This window comes from Phoca vitulina, unplaced genomic scaffold (genome assembly GCF_004348235.1).
Source record: "Phoca vitulina isolate PV1807 unplaced genomic scaffold, GSC_HSeal_1.0 scaffold37, whole genome shotgun sequence".
Taxonomy (NCBI): Eukaryota; Metazoa; Chordata; class Mammalia; order Carnivora; family Phocidae; genus Phoca; species Phoca vitulina.
The window spans coordinates 15,711,416-15,736,527 of record NW_022589740.1 but is presented as its reverse complement, the minus strand read 5'-3'; the positions used below and the strand labels follow the sequence as shown (position 1 = coordinate 15,736,527).

General features: G+C 39.9%; 1 protein-coding gene across 3 annotated transcripts in view; it reads right to left on the bottom strand.

Moving 5' to 3' along the window:
* The window catches only part of PCSK5 (proprotein convertase subtilisin/kexin type 5), a 456,955-nt gene that overhangs the window by 132,090 nt on the left and 299,753 nt on the right, over positions 1-25,112 (bottom strand). Inside the window, exon 21 of one of the 3 annotated variants that reach the window (XM_032427641.1) lies at positions 21,902-24,546. The exons of the other annotated variants lie outside the window; for them this stretch is intronic. Within the exon in view, the coding sequence (XP_032283532.1) occupies positions 24,431-24,546 (116 nt within the window). The 3' untranslated portion in view covers positions 21,902-24,430. Of the gene's footprint in view, positions 1-21,901; positions 24,547-25,112 lie in introns of those variants that run through there. 3 annotated transcript variants of the gene reach the window in all.

Below are 25,112 nucleotides of genomic sequence, written 5' to 3'. Positions count from 1 at the left end.
AAACCCACACAGGCAGAGTTCCTCCTTACATTATATCCAATGTGCTTAACATACGACTTGGCACATAGTAAGTGTTCAATAAAAGCTGAGTAGGTGAATAGAGTTAATGAATTAGTGTAATGAAAGAATAGCAGGGGCGCCTGGGTGGCTCAGTTGGTTAAGCGACTGCCTTCGGCTCAGGTCATGATCCTGGAGTCCCGGGATTGAGTCCCGCATCGGGCTCCCTGCTCAGCAGGGAGTCTGCTTCTCCCTCTGACCCTCCTCCCTCTCATGCTCTCTGTCTCTCATTCTCTCTCGCAAATAAAATAAAATCTTAAAAAAAAAAAAAAAAGAAAGAATAGCAGGATGCATTTAACAATCCAATGTACATTTCTTTAGTAATTTAAAGTGTACCACATAGCAACCTTCTCACAAGGGTATATTATTATTCTCTTTTTCTAATGATGGCTCAGAGGGTTAGGTGGTCCATGTAAGGGTGTTATGCTGAATAAGGGCTCCCAAAGATAGCCAGGTCCTCATCCCTGGGACCTGTGAATGTTACATTATTTATGGGAAAAGGGATTTTTTTTGCACATGTGATTAAGCTAAAGATCTTGAGATGGGGAGGTAACCTTAGATTATCAAGGAGGACCCACGTATCCTTAAAAGGGGGAGGTAGAGGGAGACTTTACTGCATAAGAAGGCAGTGTAATGACCTCAGTAGAGAGTGATCTATAGATGCTAATGTTGTGGCCCCTTCTTCCTCCACAAAGGGAGGAAGGGGCCACAAGCCAAGGAATGCAAGGCAAACAGTGCTTGACACTGGGAGACAAGGAAATGTTATCTCTTTTACTCTCTGGAGGGTGTCCGACTGACACCCTGATTTCTACCCAGTGAGACCCATTGCCTAGTTCTGGAGGTCAGAAGGAGAATACATATGTATTGTTTTAAGCCACCGCATTGTGGTCATTTGTTACAGCAGCTATAGAAACTAATATACCAAGATTCCAAATGTCAGTCAGGAATAGATGTATTGTCCTGACTTGGGAGCTCTGCCTTTAAGAGCTGTGTGGTTTTGGATGAGTCTCATTTAACTTCTTAGTCTCGGGGCAGAAAGCCAGGTGGGACACTTCTTGCAGGAAAAGTATGGTGCAATAGCCTTGTTACCTGTTTGTGAGGTGGGCTGAGGAGCACCTGATGCTTACCTTAGGACTGCCCTTGTAGGTAGGACACTTCCGGAGAGAGGTTGCTGGAAGCCGAATTCACTGTGCCCTGCCCACCACCCAAATGTTTCATAGCAGCCCTACCAGAGAATCCTGCAGCCCTGGAAGTCACATGGAGAATCCTGCAGCCCTGGGAGAGTGGGGGCTGTGGATGGGGCAGGGAAAGGGGTTCCCTCTTATTGAGGGGAGGGGAGGTGCTTTGTCCATATGTGCAACACCTTGCATCATCTTTTTGAATGCTCAGCAATGGTGTCATTATTATTTTTAGAGGAGGAAAGTGAGGATTAGAGAAATTAAGGACTTTATTCAAGATTACATGGTTGGTGGCTGAGGTGGGACTAGAACCCACATCTCTCTAGTTTAATTACTAGGTTTGCACCTCACATCAGTGCTGTGGTTCTCAGGGTGGGATGAGCAGCATTAGCAAGACCTGAGAATTTATTAGAAATAATTTTATTTATTAGAAATAATTTATTCTCAGCTTTCATCTCGAACTTAATCAGAAATTCTGGGGTGGGGGTAGGGAGCAGGAATCTGCATTTGAACAACCTCTCCAGATGATTGTGAGGCCCACTCAAGTTTGAAACTCAGTACTCTCTGCTGTTCCTCTTGGAGTTCTTGGGAAGGATGATGGCCATCTTGGCCTAGGCTCAGGCTGCTTGCTTCTCTGAGTCACCACTTAGCATGACCAGTAGTAAGTGGCCAATGTATATGGTGCAAGGACATTCCAGGTTTGCCATCCTGAACAGTGGCTAAGGCATAAGGCCTTTTGATGAAGGGTGTCAGAGAGAGGAGGAGGAATCCAGCACAGATTCAGACATTCTACTGCCTGGAGAGTGAGTTTGACCTGAAACACTTGGTAAGATACAAATACACATCATCTCTCTTCTATTTTAGAGTTGTCTGTTAGGTAGCCTCAGACAACAAAAGGAAACTAATGTTTCTGTTGACATCATAGCTACATTTTTAAAGCACCTGCTTGTATCTGGAATTCTTGGTGCTAGATATGGTCCCTGTGTTCTTGGAGCTTACACACCAGAGAATGAGCTTCAACGATGAGAAGCCTAGAGAACACCTGTCACAGAATGGTCAGGGCCTGAATTAGATTCTGGATGAGAGTTTCAGGCCTCTGTGTTCTCCTGGACTCATGAAAGACTTAGCGACCTTGGACATTCCTGGATGATCTATCTCTGAGGTTCTTTTCTGGCACAGAAATTAGAGGTCACGTTGCCCCAGTCCACCCCTGGAAAGCTCTCCTGGTCTGCAAATGTCTGGCCATCTCCTCACACTGTGTTCTGTGGGAACAGTGTACATGGCTCTCCATTCTAAATCATGGTGTTTTACTCCCACAGAGCTAGAGGGGGGAGATGGCAGGCTGATTAAAAGCAAAGGAACAGCAAGGTCTAACCTAGTACTAAGATAGTAGTAAACTGAGGTATATATATTTTGGTGGGGGAAAAAAAATCCTAAGATGACATCTTTAGGGCAGTAGCCCTAAAGAAATAATAGTGAGTAGGGCGAATAGAGAGGCTGTGTTTTGTTTCTAGTTGTTCCTCTGGGCTCACTCAGCTGCTTCCAACATAGTTTGCAACGTGCAGGCAAAGGTTATATCTGCTCAGTAGTTATCCAGCCAGTGACTGAAGTTTTTGATCTGACATCATTTAATCTTCTCTGTACCCAGGCTGTAGTCAAACCCACGGAAGCACCAAAGCCTTACTTATCCTGCCTTTACGGTTGTGCCATAGTATTTTCATCCATCCATTCATTCTTTGATTCATTCAAAAACTAATTAGGGAGCAAGTACTATGTGCCAGTAACTGCTAAATATGAGGGACGCAGTGGGTGAGAAAACGCAAATGTACTTCCTGCCTTCATGGAGCTTACAGTCTGGGGTGGGAGCCAGACTTTTTAGAGAGAGAGTATGAGTTGGGGAAGGGGAGAGGGAGAGGGAGAGAATCTCAAGCAGACTCCCTGCTGAGCACAGAACCCGACAATGTGGGGCTCCATCTCAAGACCACGAGATCATGACCTGAGCTGAAATCAAGAGTTGGAGGCTTAACTGACTGAGCCACCGAGGTGCCCCAGGGACAGACATTAGTAATCACAGAAGCAAATGTAAAACTGTGACTCCAGCAGTGTTGAGGGAGGAATTAACTGGGCGTGAAGGGCACGGAGAGTGGGAGTGGGAACAGAATCCCTGCAGAGATTGCACATGAGAAGAGACTTGGAAATGTGAAGGACAGAAAGGCCAGAGTGAATGGAGGGGAGACAGGGAGGGAGAGAGGGGAAATAGGGAGAGGGATGGAGGGGTGAAAAAAGAGGGAGAGGGAGGAGGGGAAGTGGAAAGGAAGGAGAGGGAGAGGAAGGGGGCGGAGGAGGAATGAGGAAAGAGGAGAGGGAGATGGGGAGAGGGAGAAGAAATTGAGAATGGGGGGTGTGTGGTAGAACTTTCAGGGTATTACAGACCTTAAAGGGTCCCATCTTTATCCAAAAAGCAACAGATTTCAGCAGGAGAGTGTTGTGATCAGATTTGCATTTTGAAAATACCACTTTGGCTTCTTTGGAAAGCCAGGGGCTAAAGAGGGTGCCGGAGAATTGTTTGCAAATTGCTTTTGGCAAGCGATGATGGTAGCTTACCTTGTGTATTAGTGGGGAGGATGGAGGGAAGATCTATTTGAGAAGTAAAATTAAGAGGATTTGGTGATAGATCAGTTATAGAACAAAGGGAAGGATCAAGGATGAATGCAGCTTTGGGCTTAGGCAATAATAATGACATATCTTGTGTCTAATACACACAGGTACTCTTCTAAGTGTTTTAATCATTTTAAGTCAATCCTCACAATATCCCTAGATGAGAAATATGATTATTATCCTTATTTACAGATGGGGAATCAGAGGCACAGAGAGGTTAAGTGATCACACAGCTAGGGTAACTGACAGTATCATGATTTGAATCTAGGCAGTCTCCCTCCAGGTTCTGTGATAACTATCTCTTACACTGTAAATATCTCTGCCATTGAACTATCTCTTGGAAAAAAATGGATAGAGACTCCTTTGCATAGACATGGATGGAAATTTATATAGTAAATTATCCTAGGTTCATCCCAGTCTCCACTCTTAACTACATCAAAGAGCAGGGACAGTGGGAGATCTACTGCCTGGCTAGAAGGACTTGGAAGGCTGGGATATGGGAAGAACAAGAACAGGGGCAGCTGTGCTGTTAGAGGAGGAGGGATGGAATCAGAGCCAGAAGACTAATCACATGGCGGGAAGAGAGCAATTGACCACTCTAGTCCTCTGATTCCTGACCTTGAAGAGGGAGGCAACCACAATGAATTTCTAAGTAATGAACACAGAAGGCATAGTGCAGTGCCTGAGCTAAAGTAGGTGATCAGCAAATAATACTCATTTTTCTTATTGAAGTATAGTTGACACCCAATGTTACATTAGTTGCAGGTGTACAACGTAGTGATTCCACAAGGCCATAGGTTATGCTGTGCTCACCACAAGTGTGGCTACCATCTGTCACCCCACAACACTATTAGGGTGTCATTGACTATATTCCCTACACTGTGCCATTCATCCCCACGACTTCCAATGATAAATTTGAGTCTGCCGGAAGGGAAGCAGAGAAGGATATGGCTCATCCTTGTCTATCTTTCAAAAATGTGGTTAATCATAGCACTTGTGGAAGAGAACAGGCATGGGAAATGGTCATAAGGACAGAGTGAATCCATCTCAGTGAGTACAAATGGTACTAAGGCAGAGCTTACTGGTGAGCTGGTTGGTTTTTGTTGTTGTTGTTGTTGTTTTCTTTGATTGAAGTGTAGTTGACATACAATATCCTATTAGTTTCAGGTGTAAAACATAGTGATTCAACATTTATATACATTACCAAGTGATCACCACCATAAATCTAGCTACCATCTGTCACTGTACAAAGTTGTTACAATATTATTGCTATATCCCCTATGCTGTATATTACATCCCTGTGACTTATTTTATAACTGGAAGTTTGTACCTTTTAATCCCCTTCCCCTATTTTACCCATCCCCATCCCCCTTTCCTTCTGGCAACCACCAGATTGTTCTCTGTATTTGAGTCTGTTTTGTTTGCTTTTTAGATTCCACATATAAGTGAAATCATACAGTGTTTGTTTTTCTCTAACTTATTTCACTTAGCATAATTCCCTCTAGGTCCATCCCTGTTGTCTCAAGTAGCAAGATCTCATTCTTTTTTATGGCTGAGTAATATTCCATTGTATATTTATACCACATTTTCTTTATCCATTTATCCATTGATGGAAACTTACGTTGGTTTCATATCTTGGCTATTTTAAATAATGCTGCCATAAACATAGGGGTGCATATATCTTTTCAAATTAGCGTTTCCCTGTTCTTTAGATAAAGACCCAGAAGTGGAATTGCTGGATCATATGGTAGTTGTATTTTTAATTTTTGAGGAACTTCCATACTGTTTTCCATAGTGACTGCACCATTTTGCATTCCCATCAGTACTGCGTGAGGGTTCCCTTTTGTCCACATCCTAATACTTGCTATTTATTGTCTTTTTGATAATAGCAATTCTGGCAGGTATGAGGTACATCTCATTATAGTTTTGATTTGCATATCCCTGATGATTAGTGGTGTTGAGCATGTTTTCATGTGTTGGCCATCTGTGATTTCTTTTTTGGCAAAATGTCTATTCAGATCCTCTGCCCATTTTTAAATTTTTTTTTGGGGGGGGCTATTGATTTTTATGGATTCTTTATATATTTCGGATATTAACCCCTTATTGGTTAGATCATCTGCAAATATCTTCTCCTATTAAGCAGGTTGGTTTTTTGTTTTGTTGATGGTTTCCTTCACTGTGTAAAGGCTTTTTAGTCTGATGTATTTCCATTTGTTTATCTTTGCTTTTGTTGTCCTTGCCTAAGGAGACAGATCCAAAAAAAATATTGCTAAGACTGATGTCAAAGAGCGTACTGCCTATGTCTTCTTCTAGGAGTTTTATGATTTCTGGTCTTACATTTAAGTGTTTAATCCATTTTGAGTTTACCTTTGTATTTGGTATAAGAAAGTGGTCCAGTTTTATTCTTTATCATGTAGCTCTCCAGTTTTCCCAACACCATTTATTGAAGAGACTGTCTTCTTCGTTGTATATTCTTGCCTCCTTTGTCATAGGTTAATTGACTGTATTAAGTGTGGATTTATTTCTGGACTTTCAATTCAGTTCCATTGATTTGTGTGTCTGCTTTTGTGTCAATACCATATCATTTTGAGTACTATAACTTTATAGTATAGTTTGAAATCAGGAAGTGTGATGATTTGTTCTTCTTTCTCAAGATTGCTTTGGCTATTGTTCTTTGTTCTTCTTTCTCAAGATTGCTTTGGCTGTTCAGAGTCTTTCATGGTTCCATACAAATTTTAGGATTATTTGTTCTAGTTCCCTGAAAAATGCCATGGGTATTTTGTTAGGGATTGCTTTTAAATCATAGATTGCTTTGGATAGTATGGACATTTTAGCAATATTAATTCTTTCAATCCATGAGCATGGTATATCTTTCCATTTATTTGTATCTTTCATTTCTTTCATCAGTGTTTTCAGAGTACAGGTCTTTTACCTCCATAGTTAAATTTATTTTCAGGTATTTTATTCTGTTTGATGCAATTGTAAATGGGATTTTTTCTTTAAGTTTTTATTCTCATTCCAATTAGTTAACATATGGTATAATATTAGATTCTGGTGTACAATATAGTGATTCAACACTTCCATATAACACCTGTTGCTCATCACAAGAAGTGCACTCCTTAACAATGGGATTGTTTTCTTAATTTCTCCTGCTACTTTATTATTACCATATAGAAATGCAACGAACTTCTGAATATTAATTTTGTATCCTGCAGCTTTAGTGAATTTATTTATTCTAATAGTTTTTTTGGTGGAGTCTTTAGGGTCTCCTATATATCCTATTATGTCATCTGCAAATAGTGACAGTTTTACTAATACTTTTCCAATTTGGATGCCTTTAATTTCTTGTCTGATTGCTGTGGCAAGGACTTCTAATACTATGTTGAATAAAAATGGTAAGAGTAAGCATTCTTGTCTTGTTCCTGATCTTAGAGGAAAAGCTTTCAGCTTTTCACTGTTGAGTATAATGTTAGCTGTGGGTGTTGAGAAATTGTCCCTCTATATCCACATTATTTTTATTATGAACAGATGTTGAATTTTATCAGTTGGTTTTTCTGCATCTATTGAGATGATCACATGATTTTTATCCTTATTTTTGTTAATGTGGTGTGTCATGTTGCTTGATTTGTGGATATTGAACCATCCTTGCATCCCTGGAACAAATCCTACTTAATCATGGGGTATGATCCTTTTAATGTATTGTTGAATTCAGTTTGTTAATATTTTGTTGAGAAATGGCTGGGTTGTTTACACATGTCTGGACAGACTTTGTTACCTGATCAATTGCTGAAAGCCAGTGTTGGGAGCCTATAAAGAAATTGCTAATTCACGTCTTCAGGCTAATAGCTCTGGTGGATCAGGCCTACAGGCTGGGGATCAGAACACTCTAGCTGCTCATTAGTTACTTTTTAAAATTTAAAGTGCTGCTAACTTGCCTCAGCTCTCCTAGTTAATGGCCAGCCAAAGACTGATACTCAACTGCCTAATTTCTGGGTGTCCACTATTTAAGAACATGAAGTTTGCAGTAGTGGCTTTCAGTAAATCAAGAGCAGGCTTCTCAAATTCAGGAAAGAAGTATCCATCTGTGACAGGGCTTCTTAAACTTTGATGTGCTCACAGATCATCTTGGGATCTTGCAAAAGTGCATATTCTGATTGAGTAGGTCTGGTCTAATTGTATTAGTTTTCTTTTTTATAATTAAATTTTTTAATTTAAATCTTTGAGGTTTTAATTGACATATTAGCTTCGGGTATACAATATAATGATTTGATATTTGTATATATTGCAAAATGGTCACCACAATAAGTCTAGCTAATACCCATCACCATACATAGTTACAAAACTTTTTTTCTTGTGATAAGAAATTTTAAGATGTACTCTTAGCAACTTTCCAATATGCACTATAGTGTTATTAATTATAGTCACCATACTGTACATTACATTACATCCTCATGACTTATTTATTTTATAACTAGACGTTTGTACATTTTGATCTCCTTCATCTATTTTCCCGCCCCCCTACCTCTGGGAATCACCAATTTGTTCTCCACATCTATGAGCGCGCGCTCTCTCTCTCTCTTTTGGTTTTCCATATGTAAGTGAGAATATGTAGTATTTGTCTTTTTCTGTCTGACTTATTTCACTTAGTACAATGCCCTAAAAGTCTATCCATGTTGTTACAAATGGCAAGATTTCCTTCTTTTTTATGCTAAATAATATTCCATTGTATATTATACCACATTTCTTTTATCCATTCATCAATCAGTGGACACTTAGGTGTCTTTCATATCTTGGCTATTGTAAATAATACTGAAATGAACATGAGGGTGCATATATCTCTTTGAGATAGTGATTTTATTTCCTCAGTTATATACTCAGGAATGGAATTGCTGGGTCATATGGTAGTTCTATTTTTAATTTTTTGAGACACCGCCATACCGTTTTCTGTAATAGCTGCACCAATTTACATTCCCACTAATAGTGCATGAAGGTTCCCTTTTCTCCACCTCTTCACCAACACTTGTTATTTCCTGTCTTATTGATAAGCCATTCTAAGAGGTGTGAGATTATATCTCTTTGTGGCTTTCATTTGAATTTTCTTGATGTTTAGTGATGTTGAGCACCTTTACTTGTACCTGTTGGCTATCTGTATGTCTTTGGAGAAATGTCTAATCATGTCCTCTGCCCATTTTGGGGGCGGGGAGGGGCAGAAGGAGAGAGAGAATCTTAAGTAGGCTCCACACCCCCAGTGTAGGGTTCAATCTCACAGCCTTGAGATCATGACCTGAGCCAAAATCAAGAGTTGGACGCTTAACTGATTGAGCCACCCAGGCACCCCCTCTGCCCATTTTTAAATTGGATTGTGTGGGTTTTGTTATTGAGTTTTATGAGTTCTTTTTGGACATTAACCCCTTATCACATATACAATTTGCAAATATTTTCTCTCATTTAGTAGGTTGTCTTTTCATTTTGTTGATGGTTTCCTTTGCTGTGCAGAAGCTTTTTAGTTTGCTGTGGTCCCACTTATTTTTTGCTTTTGTTGTCTTTACTTTTGGTGTTAGATTAAAAAATCATTGCCCAGACCATTGGCAAGAAGCTTATCAATTCTTCTTCTTGGAGTTTTATTGTTTCAGGTCTTACATTCATTAAAATCTTTAATCCATTTTGAGCTTTTTGTATGGTGTAAGATAGTGGTCCAGTTTTGTTATTTTGTATGCAGCTATCTAGTTTTTCCAACATCATTTATTGAGGAGACTGTCTTTTCTCCATTGCATATTCTTTGGCCTCTTGTCAGAATATTATTGACCATATATGTGTGGGTTTATTTCTGGGTTCTCTCTTCTGTTCCATTGATCTATATGTCTGCTTTTTATGGAAATGCCATACTGTTTTAATTATTATAGATTTGTAATATAGTTTCAAATCAGGGAGAATGATGCCTCCAGCTGTGTTCTTTCTCAAGCTTGCTTTGTCTATTTGGGGTCTTTTGTGTTTCCATACCAATTTTAGGATTGTTTTAGTTCTGTGAAAAGTGCCATTGGCATTTGATAAGGATTACATTGAATCTGTACATTGCTTTGGGTAATATGGGTCAATTTAACAACACTAATTCTTCCTATCTATGAGCACAGAATATCTTTCCATTTATTTATGTCCTCTTCAATTTCCTTCATCAATATCTTACAGTTTTTAGTGTATAAGTCTTGGTTGAACTTATTCCTAGGGGTTTTATTCTTTTTGAGGCAGTTGTGAATGGGATTGTTTTTTTAAATTTTTCTAGCACTTCATTATTAGTGTATAATAATGCAACATATTTATGTATATTGATTTTGTGTATTGCACATTACTGAATTTGGCTCTTAGTTTCAAAGGTTTTTTGGAGTGGAGTCCTTAGGGTTTTCAATATAATATGTTATCTGAAAATAGTGGCAGTTTTACTTCTTCCTTTCCAATTGAATGCCTTTTATTTATTTTACTTGCCTAATTGCTCTGGCTAGGATTTCCAATACCATGTTGGATAAAAGTGACGAGAGTGGGTATCCTGTATTATTCCTGATTTTAGAGAAAAAGTTTTCATCTTTGCCACATTGTGTATGACATTAGCTGAAGGCTTGTCATATATGAACTTTATTATGTTGAGGTATGTTCCTTCTACATTCACTTTGTAGGGAGATTTTGTCAGGAATGCATGTTGAATTTTGTCAAATGCTTTTTATGCGTATATTGAGATGATATGTTTTTTTATCCTTTGTTTTGTTAATGTGGTGAATCACATCAATTGACTTGTAGATGTTAAGTCATACTTGCCTCCCTAAGACACACTTGATCATGGTGTATGATTCTTTTAATGTATTGTTGAATTCAGTTTGCTAATAGTTTGTTGAGGATTTTTGCATCTGTGTCCATCAGGGATATTAGCCTGTAAGTTTCTTTTCTGTGGATTCCTTGTCTGATTTGTTATCAGCTGGTTTCATAAAATGAGTTTGGAAGTATTTCCTTTTCTCCTTTTGGGAAGAGTTAGAGAAGGATTATTATTAAATCTTTAAACATTTAGTAGAACTCATCTGCGAAGCTATCTGGTCATGTAGATTTCTTTGTAGGGAGGTTTTTGAGTATTGATTCAGTCTCCTTGCTAGTAACTGATCTGTTCAGATCTTCTGTTTCTTCATGAATCAGTCTTGGTAGGTTTTATGTTTCTAAGAATTTTTTCATATCTTATAGTTTGTCCAATTTGTTGGTATATAATTGTTCATAGTAGTCTCTTATGATCTTTTGTTCTCTTCCATTATTAGTGTATCACTATTTCTCATTTTAGGTCTGTTAATATTTGCTTTATATATTTAAGTGCTCGTATGTTGTGTCCACAAAAATTTACAAATGTTATATCCTCTTGTTGGATTGACTTCTTTATCATTATGTAATGGCCTTCTTTGTCTCTTCTTACAGTCTTTTAAAATCTATTTTCTCTGACATAAATATAGCTACCCCAGCTTTTTTATGGTTTCCATTTGCATGGAATATCTTCTTTTTTTAAGATTTTATTTATTTGAGAGAGCGAGAGAGCATGAGCACGGGGAGGGGCAGAGGGAGAGGAGAGAGAAGCAGACTCCTCACTGAGCAGGGAGCCCAAAGCGGGGCTCAGTCCCAGTACCCTGGGGTCATGACTTGAGCTGAAGGCAGATGCTTAACGGACTGAGCCACCCAGGTGCCCCTGGCATATCCTTTTCTATCACTTCACTTTCTGTATGTGTCCTTATATCTGAAGTGAGTTTCTTGTAGGTAGCATATAGTTTGTCTTGTTTTCTTCTCCATTCAGTTACTCTTTGACTTTTGATTGGAGAAATTAGTCTCTATATATTTATTTATTTTTATTTATTTTTAAAATTTTATTATGTTATGTTAGTCACCATACAATACATCATTAGTTTTTGATGTGGTGATCCACGATCCATTGTTTTCATATAACACCCAGTGCTCCATGCAGTACGTGCCCTCCTTAATACCCATCACCGGGCTAACCCATCCCCCCTCCCCCCTCCCCTCTAAAACCCTATTTGTTTCTCAGAGTCCATAGTCTCTATATATTTAAAGTAATTGTTGATAGATATATACGTATTGCCATTTTGTTATTGTTTTCTGGCTCTTCTGTAGTTCTGTTCCTGTCCTCTCTTTTCTTGTATTATTTGATAATTTTCTGTAGTAGTATGCTTAGATTCTTTTCTCTCTTTTGTGTATATATTATAGATTTTGATTTGTGGTTTTCATGAGGCTTACATATAACAACTTATATTTATAACAATGTATTTTAAGTTGATAGCAAGTTAAGTTTAAACAGATCCTAAACTCTACATTCTATCTCCCTTCCCTCCATGATTTGTTTTTGATGTCATAATTTACATCTTTTTATCTTGTGTATCCCTTAACTAATTTTGTTAGTTATTTTTACTACTTTTATCTTTTAACCTTCATCCTAGCTTTATAAATGATTAATCCACCATCTTTACAACATTAGATTATTCTAAATTTTACCATATATTTATCTTTACCAATGAGATTTATACTTTCATAGGTTTTTCTGTTTCTAATCAGTGCCCTTTATTTTCAGTTTAACAAAGTTTCTTTAGCATTTCTTTTCAGGCCAATTTAGCACTGATGTACTCCTTTAGGTTTTTCTTGTCTAGAAAACTCTTTATTACTTCTTTAATTCTGAATGACAACATTTATGGGTGGAATACTTTTGGCTGGAAGTTTCTGTCTTCCAGCACTCTGAATATATTATGCCACTCCCTTCTGACCTATAGGGTTTCTGCTGAAAGATCTGCTGATGTCTTATGGGTTTCCCTTGCATGTCCCTTGTTTTTCTCTTGCTGCTTTTAAGATTCTTTCCTTGCTGGGGCTCCTGGGTGGCTCAGTTGGTTAAGCATCTGCCTTCAGCTCAGGTCATGATCCCAGGGTCCTGGGATCAAGCCCCACATTGGGCTCCCTGCTCAGCAGGGAACCTGCTTCTCCCACTCTCTCTGCCGCTCCCCCTGCTTGTGCTCTCTCTTTCTCTCTCAAATAAATAAATACATTCTAAAAAAATAAAAAATAAAAAGATTCTTTCCTTGCCTTTAAGTTTGACTCCTTAATTGTAATGTATCTCAATGTGGATCTCTTTGGGTTCATCTTATTTGAAACTGTCTAAGCTTCCTAGATCTGGATGTCTGTTTCCTTCTTCAGTTTAGAGACGTTTTCAGCCATTTTTTCTTGAAATGTTTTTTCGCCCTTGCTCTCTCTTCTGGGAGTCCTGTGATGCAATTGTTGGTCTGTTCGATGGTGTCCCATGAGTTCCTTAAGCTATCTTCACTTTTTTGTGTGTGTTTCATTTTGCTGCTCTGATTGTATGAGTTCCACTGCCCTTTGAGTTCACTGATTCTTTCTTCTGCTTCATAGTCTGCTGTTAAAAACTTCTATTGTATTTTTTAGTTCAGTTATTATATTCATCAGCTCTGTGACTTCTATTTGGTAATCTCATATCTATCTATCTATCTATCATCTTTATTGAAGTTCTCACTGTGTTCATCCATTCTTCTCCCCAGTTTGGGGAGCATCTTTTTTTTTTTTTTTAAAGATTTTATTTATTTATTTGAGAGAGAGAATGAGATAGAGAGAGCATGAGAGGGGGGAGGGTGAGGGGAGAAGCAGACTCCCTGCTGAGCAGGGAACCCGATGTGGGACTCGATCCCAGGACTCCAGGATCATGACCTGAGCCGAAGGCAGTTGCTTAACCAACTGAGCCACCCAGGCGCCCTGGGGAGTATCTTTATAACTATTATTTTGAACTCTTCTTTATCAGTTAAATCCTGTATCTCCATTTCATGAGGGACTTTTTCTGAAATTTTACCTTATTCTTTAATTGGGAACATATTCCTCTGTTTTTTCATTTACTTGACTTTCTGTGCTAGTTTCTCTGCATAAGATAAAACAGTGACCTCTCCTAGTCTTGAAGAAGTGGTCTTGTGTAGCAGATGAAACTTATCATTCAAGTCTGCCCTAGATCTTCATTGTTTCTCAAACCTTTGTGATTGTCCAAGCAGCCCATTTTATTTTTACTAAGCCTCAATAGCTGAGGGTGTGCCAAGAGCTGTCAGGATCCCAAAGGGGAGAATCTCAGTCAGCACATATTGATTGAAAGTCAGACCCTCAGGCAGCAGCTTTTAAGTCATGCAAATATATACAGTCCTTTGAGAATGCAAGCATAAGTGCCACTGGCTACCAGAGCCGCATGATCTAGAGGTGTCTCCTGGGCAGGGGCACCAGAAAAGTGTACAAGTTCCTTTCCAGGAGATACCAGCCATCTGAAGCAAGGCAGAGGGGGAGTGCAAAGATGACATCTGCTAGCTTCTGTCCCAGGAGTGCATCTAAGTAGGGCCCTAATGTGTGACAAACCAGAAGCCTGCCCCTCAGACCTCAGCTATGAAGATACACAAATATGTACTAGTTTTTGATTGCTGCTATGACGAGTGACTATTTTGTCATGGCTTAACAAAACACCCATTATCTCACAGTTCTGTAGGTCAGAAGTCTGGGCACAGTTGCTCACCTTCTTCTCTGCTCTGATTTCACAAGGTTGGAAACAAGGTGTCACAGGTTGCATTCTTTCTGGAGGCTCTGGGAGTGTATCTGCTCCAAGCTCATTCGTGTCAATGGCAGAATTCAGGACTAAAGTCCCTGTTTCCTTGCCACCCATTGGCTGGGAATTATTCTCAGTTTCTAGAGGCTGCATGTATTTCTTGTTTCATGGCTCCCTTCCTGCATCTTCAAAGCCAGTGACTGTAGGTCATCTCCTTCTCACATCTTGAATCTAATTCTCTCCTCTGCCTTCTTGGTTTCCTTTCACTCCATCCCTCTGACTGACCGTACCTTGGGCCCACGTGGGTAATTCAGGATAATCTCGTTATCATAAAGTTATTTGATAGTAACCTTTAATTCCATCTGCAAAGGATCTTCACAGGAGTGAATAACACACAGATAGGAATCCTAGGGAGACACTTCAGAGCTCTGCTACCATACTAACCAACTCACAGCTACTGTTGCCGCTGTACACTTTTAGTGGCAAAGGCCCTAAAGCATTAGCTTTATTGAGTGTGTGCCTGAGGTGTTCCCATGTGTTGTAGGGTCAGTGACAGAATCTCCATGAAATCTCCTGGGATTTCCCTTTCACATTGAATACAAGGGCCGGAACGGTTCACAGGGATGATGTTGAAGATGGGAAAAACTGAGGTACAGACGCAGAGAGAGCTACACTGATGTAATTCAGAATCACAATTAGGACTTGGTTGTCTCAGTGTCTGGGCCGGGGCTATTTCCTCCCTGTCATTTACTTAGTTATTCTCCTATTTAGTTATTCTTGGCTTATTCATCTGTTGACAAAAGAGTTATCAAATACTGACCCGATGATAGACATTCTGCTAGCTTTATGTGCTATAAGACATTTACAGACGTTGCCCCCCATAGAACAAACTTTGTAGTGAGCCTTACATATCTCAAATACTCCTACAATTAAGTAGATATGGGTAATTGATATGAAAGTAGAGTAGAGGCTTCCGTTAGAGCTTATAATAAGGAGATCTTCAGAAGATGAAGAAGTGACATTTTAAATTGAGGCCCAGATAATAAATAAATGTTAGCCAGGTATAGATGATTAGGAATGGGATAGCATTAAAGTAGGGGGAATGGCATGTCGGAAAGTTCTAAGGCAACAAAGCAGAAAAGAAAAATCAGGGAAAGTCAGTGTGGCTGGAAAATATGATGGGAGGGAGAGAATGGCATGAGAAGAGTTTAGAGAAGTGGGGTGGCTCAGATTGACCATGGCCTTGATGGCCATAGGAAGGTATTTCACCTTTATCCAAGGTGGAATGGGAAGCCGTGGGAGGGTTTTAAACAGTAGAGTCTCATGTGAGCTTTGAATTTTTAAACAGAGCACTCTGGCTGCTGTGTGGAATAGATTAGAAGAAAGTAGGAACATGGGGAGTGTGGACACAAGAGGTGCATTAGATGAGGCTAGAAAGAAAGTTTTGCAATAGTCCAGGTGAGAAGTAGCTTCACTTAGAAGTAGCTTGATTAGGTTGGGGGCAGTAGAAGTGAAGGGCAGAAAATGAATCTGAAACCTATTTTGGAGGTAGAGTTGTCTTGACTTGCTGATGGGGCAGATGTGGGGGTGGGGAGAGATGGTCAAGATAATTCCTGGTTTCTGTCATGTTTGTGGCTCTTCTCATGACAGAAGTCAGTTACCGATCATTTTCTTATACATAACAAAAAGTTTACATTTTCTGACTAGTTCAGGTGTTATAACAGTTATGAGTCAGGTGGCAAGAAAGTCTTGTGTAATACCACCTGGAAGGAATTTGTTTTACCAGATTTGTCAGAGGAGCTCATGGAATTTGTATTATGTGATGACTTTAGCATTGCAATGTTTCACTGTGTTCCCCATATCTCCATTCTATTTCTCATTTCATCTGGGGCTAGAAAATGCAAATGATGGCTTCCCAGACAGAGAAAAATTAGCATGAAAGGAGGCATCACATCCTCATTTCTTAACAGCCTCTGCCTCAGTTCCCTTAGGTCCATTCTAATTTCTTTTGCCCACATGGCCCACTGGTTGCTACTAATTCTCATGATGATATTGATATCCACTCCTGGCTTGGGTCACACAAAGTGTTATGTGACCATGTGTATAGTCTTGGGTAGAATGTTGCTCTATTCACAGGAGACAGCAGGGGCCCTGAACCAGACATCACCAATGAAAATATATAATCCTCATGTAAGCTCCATGGCCATAACCTGAAGGGGGTTTTGACAGACATCTTCTTTGGCTCTTGTATTTTTCCTGGAGACTCTGATATTGGATTGTCTGGGTTTAAATTAATCCCAGATCTTCCATTTATCAATGGGGTGCCTTAGGCATTTACCTCATCTGCTTTTCTACTTGTAAAAAGAGAAGAAAATCAGGCTATTGGTAGTAATTAGTGGAATAACCCATACAAAGCATTCAGCACAGAACTTAGCACATAGGAAGTACTCCATATGTGGAAGTTATTGGAGTTATTTTCATCATTAGGGAAGAAAGGTGCCAGGACATCACTTTCTTTCCTTTTGCTCTTCTCTGGTAATGATAATTTAGAGGGCAAAGTTTTTTGTTTTTGTTTTGTTTTGTTTTTTCTTAGAAGGAAAAGAGGATTCTGAGCAGGCCCTTGTCCCCAAGTGCAGTCTTGCAAACAGACCTTGCCAAATCTGTTGCTCTGGCCACGGGCATCACAGTGAAAAGAAACTATGGGCTGCCTCCTTTCATGTGAGCTATTCTGACATCTGAGCTCTGCTTAGTCCCCTGTCCTTTTCTTTAGCTGGCTCAATGTAGCTAGTCCTCTGGGGACTGAAGCAAATATCTCCTTAGCATTTTGTCTGAATGAATGCTTTCCAAATATGTTGGCAGGAGGCCATGAGTTGACTTGACGGGGTCCTTGAGTAAGTCATTTAGCCTCTCTGGAAAGAAGGCTGATGACTCTGTCAAGGAGATTGAAGGAGGGCAATAGCGCATCCATGGCTTTTATAAGTTGACCTCTGTGATCTTTCTATCCCCTCCCTCCAGCTGCCTACCCTGCCCATTCATTGCCATCTCTGTCCACAGACCCTTTCATGGTTTTGTGCCCTTGAACCTGTTCTCTCTCCAGAGAATCCTTCTTCAACATCCTCGCCTTCATTGACTTACAAATTCCTGCTTATCCTCCAAGACTCAGGTCAAATGTCATTTCTCACTTAAGCCTTTTTATTCATTCATTCTGCAAACACTTATCAAGCAAGGCACTGTGCTACACATACCAGCTAGAGCTGTGAGTAAGACAGACAAAGCCCCAGCTTTCACGGTGCTGATGTTCTAGTGGGAGAGACTGACAGTAAACAAGTAAATGAACCATAGAACGTCATGTTGTGAAAGTGCTATGAAAAGACCAGAAAAGGTGTGCACGTGTGGGATGAGAGGTGGAGGGAGCTACTTTCCGAGGGAGCTATTTTTGAACTAAGACCTGCTGGATGAGGAGAAACCAGCCATGTGAAGAGCAGGGGTCTTGATGCATAAACATGTTGATTTTCTTTGAGGAACAAAAAGGAAGTTGTTAAGACTGGAGTAAGATTAGCAAGGGAGAAGGGGCATGAGAAGAGATGAGGAAAATCTCAGGTAAGGAGTTCAGACTTGATCCTGAGCAAATAGAAAGAAAGGGGAGAAATCTGATTTTGTGTTGGTTTTAGCGCTCTGTTGTCCCTGTGTAGAGTGGATGGGACAGGACAGAAAAAGAAAGGGGTGAGAAGAAGGAAGCCCAGTTGGGAGGCTTCTGCAGTAGCCCTAGAGGGAGAGGATGACCCAGAATTGCAACCTGTGGACCATTTACAGATTTATTGTGTAGGTGCGGTTAATGGGACTCGCCTAATGGATTGGATTTGGGGGCAAAAAAAGAAGAATTACTAGGTTTTGGATTTGAGCCACTGGGTGGCTGGGTTGTAATGCCATTCGTGGGGTGGGAGGTATCTGGAGATAACATTTGGCGGATTGAGCAGTCTGAAATCTGTTTTGGACATGTTAATTTTGAGATGCCTGTTAGCTATCTGAAGGGAAATGTCCCGTAGCTATTAGGAACTATAGGTAGAAATCTTGAGGAAAGAAATCAGGAGTATGTGTATATAGTGTGTGTGTGTGTGTATGTGTGTGTGTGTGTGTGTGTGTATAAATTGCCCACCCCCAGCATGAATAGTGAATTTCTACCTCCTTTGCAGAGTTATATTAAGATCCCAACAGATCCTAGGTTCCCCTGGCTCTGTAGGTCCTACATCATGTCATACATATTAAAATTCACCTTTATCCTACATTAAATTTAATTATATGTGGTTCCTTAAGAGCTGAGTTGCAATTGACTAGTTTGACATGTTGCATTTTGTAGATGTTTAATTAAAATACCACCTGATTTTGCACATTTCAGAGGTAACGGTATTTTTAATGGCGCACGCTATTTTTGGAAGCCCTTAGAAAGCTCCTAGTGCAAGGGTAGGGAACGTTTAGCACTTAATTGGGAAAGTGCGCTTGCTCAACTAAACTGCCCCATGATCTTTTTATGCCCTTTTAAAGGCACTTAAATAGCTTCATATTGCAATCATGTGTCTGTGCCCCCTATTAAACTATCAGCTTGTAGAGGGCAAGAAGGACCTCAGAGCCTGTATATGACAGGGACTTACTGTTCATGGAAACAATTAAGCTGAGCTTATAAAGAGAAAAAGCCAAGTCTAGCGATCTTGTGTCTTCTACCTGCAGTTAAGAAAGGACTCATAACCCCTGCCTTGCAGCATGTGTAATATGCACTTGTTTCCCCCCGCCCCCCCGGCATTCTTCAAAAGGAGGCAGTTTTGTGTAGAAGGTTGATGTTGTGGGCTCCATTCCCAACCATACCCTTTGCTAGCTGTGAATCTTGCAACAGGAAGTTAATCTCCATAGGCCTCTGAGTTTCTGTGCGCCAAATGAAAGCCATTTTAGTAAAACTCGGTCCTCCCTAAAATAGTAGATTCTTAAAATCATGTATTATTTCCTAAAATTAAAAAAAAAAAAGATCATACACTTTCAGCCTCAGGAAATGTTTCTGGGAATTTTTCAAAGCGGGGAGGCAACATATCTTTTGTTGCCTGATATCTGGCTTTGAAAAAGCAACAATTGCCGCCCCCCCCCCCCCCCTTGCCTCATGTAGAGAGGAGACCTTGCAAGAAAATGCTTCAGTAATAAGACAAACATCCTTCTAAGTCCTTTGCAGTTAGAGTGGAAAGAGCTGCCGGCATTGCCAGGTCCCAGACTGGCCCTCTGAGACTTTGTGATGCTGCCCAACTGCATCCTTCTTGCCCAAGAACTGACTCTTGGCCAGGTATTCACCTCTCACGATGAAGAGGAGACATGATTATATGCATTACAGCCCACCTGTAATGCCCAAGTGTCTCCAACGAGCCACAGCGACATTAAGTCCAGCTTGGCTATGCCCTGCTCAATTTTGTCAATGGCTCCAAAGTATTCTACCGAGAACTTCAGATTTTATGGGTTTGCAACAAAAATAACATTTGGACATGGCCGTCACCCAGAAGCAGGTTTATACTTTCTGTCATTGACACATACTGATGTGGGGCCCAGGGCCCAGCTTGGGCCAGGTGAGGTCAAGCTGCAGCTGGCCTTTGAGTTCCCGCTACTATTTTGTGTTAGAGGATGGAAGGAAGGAGTGTTGAGCTGGCCAGGCCATAGTTTAACGTTGCGTCCAATTTTCTCCAAATCCATCAAGCTGCTGTCTGTCATTTCTCTTTGCATGAAGCTGAAGGGTGATATGAAAAGAGTTAAGAATACATGCCTACTTATATTTTCACTGCCTGATATTCACTTGCACACAGTTGGCAGGTTCCTCAAAATGAAGAGTAGAGTGTTGAGTGGAAAACAGGGAGTCCGACAGAAGAGATCAGCAGTATGATGAGAAGTCCCTAACACTGGGGTGAAAAGTGAGGCAAATCTGATCCATCCACAGTTGGACACTGGTGATTAGCAAGGTCTGCCACAGGTGTGGGGGCTGAGGATGGGCACACTACTCATCTTTTGTAGATCCTTCCTGACTAATCCATTAAATGTTGCATCACTGTTGTTTGTAGCAATTAGATTAAACCATTAAAACAATTGACTTACTTCCCTAAACCATCTCTTCTTTAGCAAGTTCGCTGGTAATGTTCCTCCTGCTCTTGTCCCATCTACTTATTTAAGCCTCAGCCCCTTAGCTCCAGAACCAATCCTAGTTCCACTTACTCTAGGAAACTTGCCTTGACCAGTTCAATTCAAAGGAATTTCTGCTGGTCTGAACCTAACAACTTAGTGTCCGATTCATTTGAGATTTAGAATTCACTAATGTTAATTGTCTTACTGTTAAACCTTATTTTTATTATTCTGTCTGGTTATGTAATCCCAGTCAATCTATTTCAAGCCCATCTGCTTCATCATTCTTGTTTGTAAACAGAAGGTAATGATAATTTGTAAACAGAGCGTACTTCTGCTTTAGAATTTTTTGTGAGAATTAGGAGAATTTACATTAGTATGCATATACTCTATATTCCCACATCGTGCGGTACATAGTAAGTGCTCAATAAAATTAGTTCCCCCACCCAATCCTCATAATGGGATTTCATGACAGTGGAGGCACTCGTTTACACCATTTTGTATCCTTAGATCTTTAAACCTAACTGGAGTTCAATTTGGATGTTGCTTTCACTGATTTCTCATTTCTCTTCCCAAAAGGCAGGGCGTTGAACCTTCAGAACTAGTGCCTGCATCTCACGCAGGGTTCACGGAGATCTATAATCCATGGTGGGTCTTTGCCAACTACACAGTCCCCCCTCCGTGGCATGTACTAGAGATTTATTTTAGACAAAGTTACCTTCTAGGCACCCGGGGCTACAGCCACTGTCAATTTTACACAGGATATCAGCAAATTGAACAAAGTCTTCTCCCCTTTCGACAGCTTTCACCACCCCCCACCAGCTCATGCACAGCCCCTCGGTCCCCACCCCTCCATACACCCACTAGTGAGTGTGCACTTGTCCGTATCCCAGGGGAAGCCCAGGGAAAGAGCCCAGATGGCCCAGATCCTGGTGCCAGCATCTGCACAACTTGCTAACCAGTGTGCCAAGCTTTTACAGACTTTTTTTTTCACTTGCTTTCTAAAAATGGGATATAAGCTTCATTCAGGACCAAGTCTAAACTCTTCCTTTCTCATACTGCTGTTACTTTGTCTCTCCTTTACAACTTCTTCCTCTGCTCACCCTTTCTTTTCCAACTTAATTCAGATGCTCTATTCACTTCCATCCTTTCCTTCGTATTCAGCTTCTAGGTGGAAACAACAGAAGGTTCTCCTTCTCTCACCCTTTCAGAGATATTTCCACGGGGGTATGAACAGATCAGATAAACAGGAACTTAGGTTAATTTAATAGAAAAAATAAAATATGGAATAACATTGCTTTTGGCCAGTATCAATTACAACCATTCTACTATATTTTACAAAAAAACAACTGAACATTTTACACATGTACAGTATTTTTCAGTAAAAGTGGATTTGGATTTAACAGTGGATCACTAGTTAAAAATAAAGACAAAAGAAAACAGAAGATAGGACTTTTGTCTCTAGAAGGTTAGAGCATTTGTTAATTCTCCAAACTTTGTACTATCCATTACATATATCTCATTATGAATATATATATTTATACATAATATATAACATTAACTTAAACTTTGAAAGCATTATGTCCTAGTTAATAATATTCTGTAGATGAACGAGGCAGTAACACACGAGTAGTTAAACCAGTATTTCCATGATGTGCGCTTGCATGGTCAGTGGGAAATGGAACACACATTGGTGGACCCCAGTGAATTTGGCTGTCATATTGATGGTTATTTGTCTAAGAACACAGATACCATTTTTATCTTTCCTATCATAGTAACTTTGTGCCTCAAATGGTACGGGCTGGTTCAGTCAAATGGATTCCTTTGCAGGCAAATCTGGTTTTGCCATCTGCTTGACCTTGCTTTAGGCTTGCGCTTACATTTGTCCATTTAGAGATTGTGCCTTTAAATGTGAGACTCTATCTGCCGTCCCCTGGATTAACTTACTTTCCTCAGATCAGAAGGACCTGCACTGTTAGGAAAATGAAAGTTGCTCAGCAAAATCAGTTGAGTCCCTAGTTACTTACGAATCATTATGCGACTCAGTATTACTATAATGCTATTAAAGAGGGTCATTAGACTGTAATTATTCACCTTAGGTCAGACATTAACTTTGATGTCTAGGAATGAATATTTTCAAGGTAGGCTTTTTCCTAGCTTGTTGTCTGAGTGGGGATCTTAGCATCCACGTCCCAGCTCCTTCCCCAAATAATCTATATTGATATCATCCCTGTTCTCAGCTGTGAGGCCAGTGACATCGTGGAAGTGAGGCTCTCAAAGCATCGAGTCTCCTTGATGTGGCTGGTCACTCCCAAAGCAAATGAGGTCACCAATGGAGCTTTGATATGAAAAATGAAGAAACTTGATATGAGTCTATCCTCCCCTAAATAGAGAAACTCAGAATTGGTAAAAAGATCTATCAGGCATCGTTTCTAACCACCGACTCAAAATAGTTTTCACATAATTCAGTCTGCTAGGTTCCAGGATGTAGTTAAGAGTCGTAGAAAACCGGTGAGGATAATTCTAAGAAAACAGATGATCTCATTGACATCCAGTGGACAGATGTATCATAGCATGGTTATAGAGGGACAGAGGAATGGGAAATAACAGAACCAGGAGGGTACAATCATGCCACCCATCTTCAATTTCCAGTTTTATTTTCTGAAAATGACAAAATGATAAAACTTCTAATAAGCACCATTGAAAAACGTTGCCCGGCCAACTTGGGCACGAGCTTAAATATTATTTAAATAATTCCATTTCTTAAAAAATACAGGACCTTTTAGAAACTTTTGACTCCAGGAAGAAATTTCCCGCATCATATCCAAAATGCTTCCCATCACAACAAATGGAATTTCTGATGGCCTTTAAAAAAAAAAAATGCTATGGGGATAATGGCCATATAGCACCAGGAGATCATGCAGGGTCTACAAAGTGAACACTCCAGATTTCAGGGGAGCTGGATCAGTCCCAGCTATTTTGTGTAACTTTGCATTCTGTCGGTCACCAATTTGACTATGCAGAGTGATCCCATTTGACCAGCTGTGTGTAAAATAACCCAATCTGCAAAGCCAAAGCCAGTAGCAGCAAGTCTATCTGATGAAACCAGTGGAGCAGACTTATCAAGTGAGTATAATGCCAAAACCAGCACATAATGCATGAAGTAAATTATGTGTGGAAAGGATCAATGTTCAACTGTGAAAAACTAAGACAAACGACACTGAATACAACTCTGCGGGATGTTCTTAATGCCCTTAGGTCCACTTTTCTGCCATTTCCCCCAACGAACGGTAGAGTCAAGCATGAAAAATGACAGATGCAAGAGCTTTCTCTTTGATTTTGACCTATGTCTGCTCTTGTGATGTTTTCAAAAGGTATTTTTAGGCGTCTCAAAGGGGAAACAAGCAAGTAAATGCAAAGGGGAAAAAAATGGACCTTCAAAACCAGGGCAGGAAATCAAATCATTACTTTAACGTCAAATTTTGGCATCAAATGCTTTGGTCATACAATACTGTCTCTGTGGTTCTGGCTGTTTAGCACTAAACACCCAGTTATAAAAGGTAGGCTTGTTGTAGGTTTATTTTTTTTTTTTCCATTTAAGTTCTGACAAAACAGTTCACCATCTCCCTGCACAAATTTGAGAGAGAGAGAAAAAGAGAGCAAAAAAGAGAGAGGTGGCTTGCTTTTTTTTTTTTTTTTTGCTTGTTTTTTTTTTTTCTTTTTAATAATAATATGGAGTAATCTATAAGTCTACAGGAACAGAGAAATCTAAGATGGCCGCTCAGCCTTGGAATGTACATGTTTTGCAGCAAAGTTGTTGAAGAACCTTCCTCTGGCACAGATTGTTCTTTTTCACTAGCATACAGAAGCCTCCTTCCGCCCAGGACTCTTCCGTTGCTTTTCCAGGAAGTCAGCAAGACAGAGGGGGGAGTTGAGGACGAGAGCAGCATGATGTACACGCGGAAGAAGGTTTTGATTGGCCAGAGAGGCAGATGGGGGGATTGGAAGAGCTCATTGAGAAGCAGTCAACAAGGAGGAATTTGGGTCCAGCCAAAGGGATTTCAGTCAACAGCATTGTTTTTTTCAAGGAGAGAGATTGCGGTCCAGTGGTGAATGGGATTGATGTCCATTTATGAAAGGGAAAAAAAGGATTCGAAAAAAGAATAAATTAGAAATCAATAATAATATAAGCAAGGAATTTGTCTTCTCAGAATTACCTAGAGCAGAGAGTATACAGTCATTTATACTATATTTCATTGAGTCCAAGACACTGGATTTAAGATGCACCATTATTTTAAGTATTAAGAAAAAACATGCTTCATGCGTCTTATTACCTGGTGACCCAAGAGTCTCCTTAATTAGAATATTAATTTTATGCTTATTTGGAAATATTAGTTAAATATTAGTTATATAACAGGCTGTTTTGTTTCTGTGCTTATACAAAAACTCTTCCTTTGAATATT